At 37.9% G+C, this 12,589-nt stretch overlaps 1 protein-coding gene across 1 annotated transcript in view; it reads left to right on the forward strand.

The window, feature by feature from the left end:
* The window catches only part of NSF (N-ethylmaleimide sensitive factor, vesicle fusing ATPase), a 132,586-nt gene that overhangs the window by 54,642 nt on the left and 65,355 nt on the right, over window positions 1-12,589 (forward strand). The window contains exon 9 of the mRNA XM_032457184.1: window positions 12,352-12,551. Within this exon, the coding sequence (XP_032313075.1) occupies window positions 12,352-12,551 (200 nt within the window). The remainder of the gene's footprint in view (window positions 1-12,351; window positions 12,552-12,589) is intronic.

Here is a 12,589-nt window from a genome sequence, read left to right on the forward strand (position 1 = left end):
TGTCCCTTCCCACCCCCACCTCCCCTGGCAACCACAAGTTTGTATTCTATGTCTGTGAGTCTGTCTCTGTTTTATATTTTAAGTTCATTTGTCTTCTTCTTCTTCTTTTTTTGAATTCCACATATGAGTGATATCATATGGTATTTTTCTTTCTCTTTCTGGCTTACTTCACTTAGAATGACATTCTCCAGGGACATCCATGTTGCTGCAAATGGTATTATGTTGTCATTTTTATGGCTGAGTAGTATTCCATTGTGTAAATATACCACAACTTCTTTATCCAGTCATCTGTCGATGGACATTTAGGTTGTTTCCATGCCTTGGCTATTGTAAATAGTGTTTCTATGAACATTGGGGTGCTGGTGTCTTTTTGAATTAGGGTTCCTTCTGGATATATGCCCAGGAGTGGGATTCCTGGGACATGTGGTTAAGTCTATTTTTAGTTTGCTGAGGAATCTCCATACTGTTTTCCACAGTGGCTGCACCAAACTGCATTCCCACCAGCAGTGTAGGAGGGTTGCCTTTTCTCCACACCCTCTCCAGCATTTATCATTTGTGGACTTTTGAATGATGGCCACTCTGACTGATGTGAGGTGATACCTCATTGTAGTTTTGATTTGCATTTCTCTGATAATTAGTGATATTGAGCATTTTTTTCATATGTCTATTGGTCATTCATATGTCTTCATTGGAGAATTACTTGTTTAGGTCTTCCATTTTGCATTAATTTTTGTGAAGGGTATAAAGTCTGTGTCTAGATCAGTTGTGCATAGATCAATTTTTTTTTTTTTGCATGTTGATGTCCAGTTGTTCCAGCATCATTTTTTGAAAAGACTGTTTTTGCTCCATTGTATTGCCTTTGATCCTTTGTCAAAGATCAGTTGGCAATACTCATGTGTGCATGCTTTTTTTTCAAGTCCATTATTGAGTACTCCTAGTTTTGTTTCTGTTTTGTTTTTTGGTTCATTCTTTTTATCTTTTTCATAGCTTCAGTAAATTACACTTGAACTATAGCAGTAGCCTCTTTATTGTCTTCCTAGACTTCAGTCTCCTTTGTTCCCATCCTGGAGTATTTATTTAAAAGCTCATTATCTTTGTGAAACTAGCTGCTTCTATCAGAGAATATCAAGAGAATTGTAGGATCTCAGCATTGCAGGGGATCTTAAAAGTCATTTAATTCACACACTTGTCTTTTGTTTGAATTTTCTCGCCATTTCTGCTAAATAACTTCTGCCAGGTTCCTTAGGCTAAACTTGAATTCCTTCAATGACAGGAAACGCATTCTCTCTGAACACTGCATTCCCTTTTTTTTTTTTTTTTTTGGCAATTGTTGGTTTGAGTCGTTAAGGTGAGACATACACATCCTTATAGCTTCTACTACAAACTCTAGTTCTTCCCCTAAGACTATACAGAACAAGGATAATCCTACTTCCCTAAGAAAGCCCTTTAGGTATGTGAAGAAAGCTGTTCTTTCCAGACCTAAACTCTTCTCAGATTTATGTTGTCTCTAAGCTAAAACTCTCAACTTGACTGATTCTTCCAGTCAATCCTTTTATAACTTGATTTTTAGCCCTCTACCAGCCTATTCACATTTCTCTAAATTTTAACATTTGTTTGTATTTGCCTTAAGTTGTGAAACTCAGAAATCAGTAGAGTAACTTGGAGCACTGCAAATGTGGTCCCTGTTATACAACAGACCAGATCTATCCATCCTTTGTTCAAAACATCAGACTTTTTTTTAATGCAGACTGAAATTGCATCAACATTTTTGACATCCACATTCTTTTTTGGTTCATACCAAATATACTGTTGAATAAAACCCCCAACTCATCTCTAACAAAACTGTATCTCCCCGAGTTGTACTCAAATACAGAAATCTTATGTTTATTCTTGATAACTTTTATCTTGTTAGAATAGGTCTGTGTTCTCCTACAGCTACAAGTTGTCAAGGAATTTTAAAAAGTATCCTTATTAGCTTGTGATTTAATTGAGGCTATAGGATGTATGCACTAAATAAAATAGAAGCCTAGGAACTCTTAGAAGGCAGCTTAACATAGCTTCAGTTGTCCCTATGAATGATATTTCTCAGAGTGTCTTCTGGCCTTCACTAGAATCACTTGGGGGTGCTTGTTAAATATTCAACTTCCTCGGCTCCACCCCAGACTTAATGAATTCAGATTTCTAGGAGCAGTGCTTGGAAATCTGCATTTTAACAAGTTCCACTGGAGTTTGGTGCATGTTAAAGTTTGACAACTGCTACTGTAAATATGGAAGAATAGAAACCCCAGATGTGATCAGAGCTAGGTGATACTGACAGACTTAGATGTGATCAGAGCTAAGTGGCATTAAGGAGGTGACTTCTGAGGAACAGAAGAACATGAACTGATACAGTAGAAGTTCCAGGTGTAGGAGAAGAAAGAATAAGTCGTCTGCTAGAAAAAACGAGACATTAGCTGTCTGAAGTAGAGGCCTTTTAGAACAGCAGGTAAATGAGTTAAGAGACAGAGGGAAAAAGAAGAAAGGAAAAGCTGTAAAATTCTGAAACTAATAAAGGTACATGCTGCCAGGTGTCAGCAAGGCAGGACCTGCTGTAGTAGAAGCATGATCTTTGTCCTCAAGAATTCATGAAATACCAGGCCACACCCTAGGAGGGAGTATGAAAGGGTGGGGGTGTCAGCAGAGATTAGTGTGGAGAATTGCTACACATACCCCCATCTTTAGTTCTAGGCTATCTAATGAGAAGATCTGTATTGAATCTCTGGTGACTAATTTGGATATAGACCAGTCAGGTGGTAGGCATCTTGCACAGATGCTTGCTGTTCAGGGCACAGGGCTAAAATTTTCACTTTATCGTAACGGAACTCAAAGTGCTCTTGGCATTTTAAAGTTGATGGGGCAAGAGCAAGTCTCTGCTAGACAAAATGATACCCAGAGAATGGATGATCACAGACCTGATCCCAGTAGGGTCAGAAGTTGTGTTTTCAGTCTGAAGTGTTTCCTTTTCTTAAAGATTCGATAAGCGTACAGCTAAGCAAATGTAGATGACTTGTTTTAGAGGCTGATTAACAATCTTTGAAACAAACAAAAGGCCCTCCTATATTATGAGTTGATTTAAGTCATGCTCCAAGTCCTCACTGCATGGAGGATCTCAAAATTCAAAACTATTTCTTAACATAAATAATCATGTACTACGAAAATGGTAAGTTGAATAGAACTAAGAAAATACTCATGATTCTAGGAGAGGTTGGAATTATGCAAACTTTAAAACAAAAGACCAAGTGTTAATATTAATTTGTGATTGTATTTTCTGCATGTGCTGCACTATTTAAAAATAAGCATTGAAATCTGGTTTGCACAACTGCAAAGAGAAACTTGCAAGACTTGTGAATATGTCCTGACTTGCCACTAGTCTGTTGATAGCCTCCCTCTTTGGCAGACGTGGCAAATCTGTCTGCATATGAACTGGAAGCTACTTGGGATTCCCCTTTAAACATCACAAAACCCACTTCACACTTCTCTCTCTTTATAGATCATGTTTCCCACAAAGTAAATGAAATACTCCTTATCCTGATGCTGATTTGGCAGAGATCACTCCTAATTTATTATCATTCTGCTTACTCTTCTGTAAAATTAGTGTTTGCCCTAATTTTTTCCCCTCTCTTGGATACCTAAAAGGTGACTGACAGGTTTTCCTCAGTGTAGCTTGCCTCTGACATCATCTCAGGAAAACAAAGTAAAATCACTGTTTTTTTTTTTTTTAATTGAAGAGATACAAATCTGTCACTTTTATGGGTAATATTTGAAAGATTTTAAGCAGGAAGCATTACTATTTATTCTCTTTATTGCAGAAACAAGGCTATGTATTTTTCATTGAGCCATTTTATGAAAAGAGATTACAATTAGCATGTTAGACATCTCGTACGTATTTTCATGTGTCATTTTCATTAGAGGGGCTGCATAGGCCTTGTTATAGTGGATGAGGTCTTACTCTGTTTAGACTTTTAGATCAGAAATCATTTCGAGCTATTGCATAGCACGCACCTTAAAGTTCTCCCCTCCAAAATTTGTATGATTATAATCACTAAATATGAACACCTGGGGCTCAAACAGTATTCCAAATTTTGTACATTGTTGGAGAATTCAACTGAAAGCAGAAGTTAGAATTAAGGTGAGAAAGTCCATATCATAGTAATCTACCTCAAACTCAGAGGGAAAGGATGGGCAGTGGTAATCTAGCATTGCAAATGCCCTTTTGGGTGAAGTACCCAGAAATAGCACCAGTTCTCAATAGAACCACATCATCCCAGATGAGTGTCAGCAGAGTGAGGTGTGTACCCCCTAAGAAAGAGGAGGGGCAGCTTTCTAATATCTGGTAGTTAAGGACTGTGAGAGTGGGTGCAGTTGGGAAGATAAGGGGAACTTTGGAAAAGAAACATACTTAGGATAGAACAGGTTGGGCAGAAGGATGGTAGAAGGGTGTGTACATGTGGAGCTGATAGCCATGGTAGCATGGTTTTTATGGATGTACTACATATTGACCCTAAATGAGGCTGGAAAGCTTGAGAAATAGGTATAAATTGCTTCTGCCTAAGGCGTAAGAGAAGCAGATAGGGTTGACTCTGATGGTAATCCACCTGGGAGAGAGACTAAAGCTCCCGAGCCCTGGCTTACTGAAAACACTAGTAAAATCTTTGTGAAATCATTTATGACAGTGTTTGTTCATGTGGTAAGGTTCATCAGCGGAATGGGTGCTATAACTCGCAGTGTTCAAGTGACAGTAGCATTTTAAATAAAGTATTTAAGGGGCCAGATGGTCACAAGAGTCAGTCTCAGAAAGAATGTCACAAGCAAAATAGTCGTTTATTTTCCAGCTTTACAGTCCCCATAACAGTTGGGAATTGGGTTCCATTTCATCATTCCTCCATAGCAAGACGATAAAAAAATAAGCTAATATTAATTAAGTCAATATTCATGAACTCTTACTATGTGCCAAGAAGTATTCTAAGTGCCTTATGTGCATTATACATAATCTTCATAATAATCTTCTGAGGTGGTTTCTTTTATCATTGCCAGCTAGTAAGTGGAAGAACCAGGGCTTGAATCTAGGCAAACTGACTTTAGAGCCTCCACTTTGGAGTTTATTTAATACAAAAAAAAACCTGTCCTTTAGTCTGAGATTATATTCATCCTACCTTTTGATATTACAGTATATTTTCTTAATATGAAGTGGTAAGTGGTGGTGATAGAAGATGTCAGGTTTGATTTTTTTTTTTTAAAGAAATCTTTACCTTGCAAAATAAAACCAAGCAACCCACTGATGACACTAATCTCCAGTTTAAGAAAAAAAGTTCTTTAGCTAGTTTTGGAAGTCTAAATCTGAGAACCACTGGTCAGAAAAATGGGGCTCTTAGTAATTTTTAATGTTCTCTAGAGGTTTTACACTTGATTTATTTCCTAATGCACTTAATCCAGTCAATCCTCACCTATCTGGCATCTGACCACAAGTCATACTTTCATCCTTTTGACAGAAATCTATTGTGAAATATAACTGAAATGTAGCTTTGTGGTTCACATTCTAAGAAATCATTAAAAATACTTTATGACAAGGGCTCTATAATGAGATACAAACAAGCCTTATACTAAATTCTTTACAGAATATAATCTTACAGTGAGGTTCCAGTGTCACGTTCACTTAAATCCTTTTAGTAAACAATGGCATTACTTTTTGCTGTGTATATTTCTTTGATAGTTTATATTATTTATACATTTATTAATTACTATTTATTAATAGCTGTTACATAATGATATATTAGTACATACTAATACTTTTTATTGTTCTTAACACATGGAGAACAACATAGAGGCGAACAGGAGTAGCCCTGCTGGGGAGGAGTGAACAGGGGAGCCAGGGAAAGAAGTTGTCTGGCTTACTTGGTCCTCTGACTGTAATCTTCATTGTGTTTTATTTATCTGTGTCTCATTGGTGACTTTGGAATCCCTGTTGGTGACCTGTTCAATAATCTATCTCCTCAGTTCTTTGGAGTCCTCATTTCCGTTTAACTTTTCTTTCACTCCACCTCAGCCACTCACTCTTTGGTCATCCCCAATACTTTGCCATTACCAATAACCATCACTTTGGGGATCTTAGTTTTCAGCATCTTGCTCTTTAGCCACCTCCCCTTTTTCCCTTGCTTATTTCTAGCATCCCTCCTCACCCACACTCCAGCAAGTCTGATCCGATGAGACCTTCCAGACCTTAATTTACTCTGTCACTTCCCAGCCTTTTGTCCTCTCTTCCCTCTTTGCCCAGATTCCGTGGTCTGTCGCATTTACCCTCCTCACATACACCCTTAACAGCTTTGCTTCTCATCTTCTAGGTGTGTCAGAGCCTACGGTGTTTCTCAGCTACTCGCCTACTCTGTATCAATTCCCAGACTGGTAAATATGGCTTAAGAAAAACACAAAACCATGGTGTTTGATCACACTTTAAATTTAAGAACCAAATCTCAAGTTGGGCCCTCAGTATTTCTTGGAATCAGTATTTCTTGATGATCTGGAATCTTTATTTCACTGAGAAAATAGAAGTAATCAAAAGAGAACCGATTTGTTTTCCCACCTCCAAATGTAGCACTTGTTGAATGAATGAAAGAATATGATATCCCGTAACTTCATTTACTCCTAGATTCCAATATAATTAGCAGCTTAAATTTCAAAACCAAATATATAAATTTTTGGCTATTTTGTATTGTACTTTTCATTACCATCTTCCTTGATGTTACTATAGCCAAAAGTTGTTATATTTGTGTCTTATCCAAATAAAAAGTAGGTATTTGTAAGAAGATGGTTAACAGGAGTAGTTGATAAAATGAGCTGTTAAGTAACTGAACACAGGAAATGAAGAGAAGAAATGCTTTGGAACTATATTTGATTAGACTATTAGCCCACAATAGTTCTCAGTGGAAGGAGAAAAGATGCGAATGACTTAGAAATGAAGATTAAAGCCTCAAACTGTGGAAAATGGAGGGAAAATGTTAAGAACAGATCTTGTGATAGTTTTGACCTGACCCTGATTTTTTTGGGGTGGAAAATTAGATAATAGACTTGAGCTATAAACAGGTTGACTTCAAATTAAATTAACTTAACACTATTATTTATCTCATTTTGTTAAACTTTAAGATTTGAAAAAAGAGATAGTTAAAACCAAAAATTCAAGATTCTTATGCCAGCTTTGATAAAATTTATATTTATAGAATTGAGTAAGAATCTACCCCTTACCTAACACTGTAAGTTGCTTATGTAATTACAGCCAAGAGGAGAGTTCCTCAGTGACCTGAATTTCACATGCTGAGTTCACTCACCTGACAGAATCTGTCTGCTCAGGCACATTTCCCCACCCATTTCCTTACTTCCCCATGTTCCTTCCAAACCTTTGCCATGTTTCCCACTGTCTTCTCATCCCTCACTTTGTAACAGGTGACCGAAGACCCTACTTCACATAGTATACAGAACCAACAGGCATAACCTAAGCTTACTTCCTCTTCTCCCCTTTGGTTAACGAGTCTCAGAAGAGGTTTCCTTGCAGCTGTCTCCTTAAATCCCTCCTCTGTGTTGCCAGAATTCCTTAAAGTGTGATCTCTGTCCCTGCCTGTGCTGCTTAGCTTCCTTCTCCCACCTCAACCTGCAATGATCTGACCCTGGCCTCAGTACCCAGTGGCCCAGATCAGCATGAACTTCCTGATTTTTAAATCCAGTGTTCTCTTTCCAGGCCTCATTCTGTATCTCTGGAGCTTCTGTCTCTATTGTCACATTCCTCTGCTTAAAGCTTTTTGAGGCTTTTCATGTGCCCAGAGTAGGCATTCAGAAATTTTGAACCAGTAGTTCTGCTGTCTGAGCTTTCTGAGCTTTCAACAAGTATTTTTTTTTAATGGATATTACTGCCTGAATCTCAAATGCCTTATAGCTAAAACCAAAGTTATGATTTCCTCTACTTTCCTCTTGCTAACTTTTTGGTTATTTTCTGAGGTTGCTATCATTTTCCCCTTGTGCCCAGGCTAGGTGCCTTAAGGCCATCCTTGACTCCTCCTCTTTCTCTTACTTTCACTTGGTCTCTAAGGTCTGATGAATATCTCCCATATCTTCCTTCCTTTCTTTTTCTGTTACTATTTCTTATAACTTTTGCCTCTTTCCATTCCAGGTGTCTCATCTGATTATTTCAGTAGTACATTCAGGGATTTTTAATGTGAATTCCATGATTGGACCTCTGAGGATCTAAGAATTTCCTCAAAATTGCATGCAGATTTTTTGTACATGGACGTTTTTCTGGGGAGGTCCATTAGACTGTTTCATGGGAAAGAAACTGAGAGACCGAATGAGAGAATATGGCAATTTAAACAGTCAGTTCCACCGATTTCTCCTTCTATGCCTACCCTTTGCTATTTAGTTCTCTAGCCCAGGGAACTGATCTCTGAGTAGTGAGGGGGCATGTAAGACATAAAGAAAAAAAAAAGGAACAGCAATCAGTACAGCTTAGCAGTCAGACAGTCCAGCAGCCAGAGATCAGAGGCTCCCTGACATCACAGTTAGGCCTTAATGTCCTGGAGAAGCTCAGGGGAAAGCTGGGGCATCAGTAGGGAGGTGGCCTTCTAAGGCCTCTGGACCCAATTGTTCATGTGCTTCCAAAGGACTTGGAGGAATATGAAAGCTTAATTGGCAAAAACCCAGAGAGAGCCAGTGAGGCAGTGTCCCCAGAAAAAGGTTAAGACCATTCTTCCAACTAGACTTCCACCCTCTGATCTTTGTTCTCTAGTTCTTCCTCTGTCACCACAGTTAGTTTTTAAACACATATCTCATTATGTATCCTCCCTGATTAAAAACCTCAGGGTTTTTACAAAACAAATTAAAAACTCCTGAGCATGGTGTCAAGTGCGTCATCCTCGGGCGCTCACCTCCGAGACTCCCAGCCACAGCGGGTGACTGCTGGCTGCTTTGGGAGGACAGCTTCTACGTTCGTGCCTCTGTGCCTTTCATCATGCTAGTCTCTCTCTGTAGGGTACCATTTCCTCTCCCTTGCCCAGCCATGAACCTCCAACTGTCCCTCAAGGCCCAGACTGAATATTATCTCTTCCCCTGTGTCCATCTCTAATTTTCTGCCATTACCCTGGCAGAATCAGTCTCTCTTAGCTAAGTTCCAAAAACATTTCATGCACATCTCTGATAATGTCATATTATATTGTAGATAACCTATTTTTATTTTTGTCTTTCCTACTAAATCAGAAATGCCCTGCAGGAAGGGACTGCCTTTTTCATGTTTGTGTCCCTAACACCTAGCTTCATGCCTAGTCCAAACAGGAGCTTAATACACTTTTGTTGAATGGAATTACTTATGAAGAGTTTTTAATGACTCATTTAAAATTATTTAATAAGTCAGAAAAGGCTGTGATAATAATAGTAATAACAAAGTCCCATTTCCACTGTTTACTCAAGTAACTGCTTCCTTTGTGGAAGTGGATTTTGAAATCTTCACGTGTCAATGTATATTTCTGATGTGCTTTCTTGAGATCCTAAAAAAGTTAAGGTTCTAATGCAGATTAGAGTTTCTGTGGCATTCCTGTTGATGTTATATTGAATAGATTCTGCAATTTCAGAGATCTGTGTTATAGATAAGTTCCATGGATATGTATTTTTATCTCTTTCTCTCAAGCTTCATGGTAATATTTTATGGGTTATTTATTTTATAAGATTTGAGTCAGTTTAATTCCAAGCACATTAAACTGAGCATTTTTCCACATACAAAAACAGAGTTACAGAGTTAAGATTCTAGTATTTATGTAGTTTGTTTTGCCAAATTTATAAAGTCCCAATGATTGCGAAGTTGTTTCTTAAGTATTTAAATTAGTTCAGCCATGAAAGCAAACACTTCATAAATTAAGAGCTTCAAATATTTTTTTTATAATCGCCTCCTCTCCCTCATTTTCTCTGAGTTTTGTAGGAAAGGAATCAACAATTTACTTATTCAGCCATTTGTTGAGTATATATTATATACTAGGCATTATGCTGGGTGTTTGCAATTCAGGATTGATAAGACAGTACCTACCCTTGAATAGTTCACAGTCTGATAGAGAAGAAGGTATATAAACAAATAATTGCCATTTAAACCTTGGAGGAGGGGAAGGAAACTCCTCCTCTGAGAACCAATTTTGAGGTTAAGAAGGGATATATTGGTAGATAAGTTTGTAGATAAAGAAGCAGGGAGCTGAAGGAAGCTCATACCTGATAGTCTTTTTTTTGAATATGCAAAATAGGGATATAAATCATCTCTAAGAATTAGTGGCATGGGATAGCACATGAGAAGAACAGTGAAGATCTGGATAATTACTAAGGAGAATGGGAGATGAACTAACAGAAATAAGTAAGGGGTGGCATGTAATATTGAGAGTAGAACTGAAATTGGATACCATGAAATTGTTTGGCTATTAGTCAGCACAGTGGTGTAATTTTCTCTGGTCATGCTCTGTGGCCAATGTGTAGGTGCAGTAAAGCCATAGTATGTTCAAAGCTTGTGGGGTATATATAATAGAAGTATAGGAAGGCTGAGAAGTTGAGAGTCCTTGAAAGAAAGTAGGGTTTCATATGGAAGGAAGTGTGGTTAGAAGGAAGTTGATAAACTTGGAGAAGGTTAAGAGGCTAGAGATGGGGATGAGGCCTGGTACTTTATAGGTACTCAGCAAGTCTTTGTTTTCTCCTTCCTGGCTCTCCTCTCCTTAAGCCTGTTTCACCACCACCACCTGCCTCTGCTATAGTTTATGTGAATAGTTTCAAATCATGGTAACAGCAGTTGGGTTGGAGAGGAATATTAGGAGTCAGGTTGCAAAGTTAGTTGCTTCCCAGTGGCTTGGATGCTGGCAGTGCTTGGTGGTGTTCACCTCTAGGAGAAGCTCAAGACTTATTTATCCCCTTGTTTCTTTACCACTCATGCCCCAACGGTGGGACCAGGGCAAAGACATTTTATGGGCCACAGTTCTTAGGACAGAAATTTACTCTGTGATAAGAAGGGTTAAGACTCTAAGCCTTCAAGGGTTTCCATTAAGTTCCCCTTGTCTCTATAAGCCTAATTATAAGCACAGATCTCATTACTTTCAAGGATTTGAAAGGGAGTCTTTTTCTGAAATCAAGATAGAAGCAGTGACCGTATTAGCAACCCAGAAGGTCTTCCTCCTCAGAATCTAAAATTTTCTAGTAGAGTTGGTTGCATCTTGTGATTTCTTTTATGTGAATCACTAAATGTATTGTCATAATTCTTGTCTTAAAAATATGATTTTCAAGGCTTTCATTCCAAATGAGGACATTTTCCATGAAAAGAACTATATTCTATTTCCAGAAAAAATTGTTCACCTTTAGTTTTGAGTGTAACACTTGAAATCTAATAGTTCGTTATTTTACAGGATGTAGTATAAAGGAAAAACTCAAGAGGCATGTATCTTAACTGTGAAACTGCTAGAAAAGTGAAAATTCTTAGAGTGAGTAAATGAGTAAAGAGAACTCAGAGGTCATGTTCATCTTAAGAAATGGAATAAATGCTTATGTAGAGTTGGCTGAAGAAATCTTGTGGGGTCTTAATCATCAGTCTTGCTGTTTTGCTATTGTTAATGATACCTTTAAGGCATTTAGCAATGAAAAGAATTGAATACCATTCTGAAGCCTCATTTTCATCTGGGTGGCTCAGAGAGATCATGTGCTTCACTTGGCATAGTCACATGAAGTAGGACAGTCAACTTTGTCCACAGAGTCTGTAACATGCATCTGGATCCTGGGATTGCTCCATACCCACCCAACTCAGACATGTTTGCCCTTTCTTCAAGTGCTTGTATTGACAGGTAGACCTGTAATTTCTATGACTAAGATATAGTTTCCATAGCCTGTGTATCACAATAGATTTATGTTGGATTGGATTTGCCTAAAAACAGATTTCTTCTTTTCCCTGACTTTAAAGCAAAGGATAATGAAAAGAAAGTAATAATTCCAAACTAGGTATTTAGGTCAAAGAGGCATTTTCAGAGTTAAAAGTATTTGTTCTAAATGATAGTTCAAATATACTTTTCCAAAGATCTTTAATTGGCATCTTTCCCACTCAACTATTGGTACTGGTGTGGGAGTTGTTTCTGGATTTTCTACTTTAAAAAAGCTTCAGTTGTTCATTCTTGTTCTGTTTAGGGCACTTGGATATTAATATATGTTAATGCCATCATTATATTTTTCCTAACATGCCTATGAAGAAGAAAGGAGAGAGAAAACTTTGATGTTTTACTCAGATTTTAGTTAGTTGATGTAAGACTGTTTTCTTTTCCTTTTTAGGTTGCAAACATGTTAAAGGCATCCTGTTATATGGGCCTCCAGGTTGTGGTAAGACTCTCTTGGCTCGACAGATTGGCAAGATGTTGAATGCAAGAGAGCCCAAAGTGGTCAATGGGCCGGAAATCCTTAACAAATACGTGGGAGAATCAGAGGCTAACATTCGTAAACTCTTTGCTGACGCTGAAGAGGAGCAAAGGAGGGTAATGTTAATCTAAATATAATTTAGTAAAAGTTTGTT

The sequence above is a fragment of the Camelus ferus genome, chromosome 16 (genome assembly GCF_009834535.1).
Source record: "Camelus ferus isolate YT-003-E chromosome 16, BCGSAC_Cfer_1.0, whole genome shotgun sequence".
Taxonomy (NCBI): Eukaryota; Metazoa; Chordata; class Mammalia; order Artiodactyla; family Camelidae; genus Camelus; species Camelus ferus.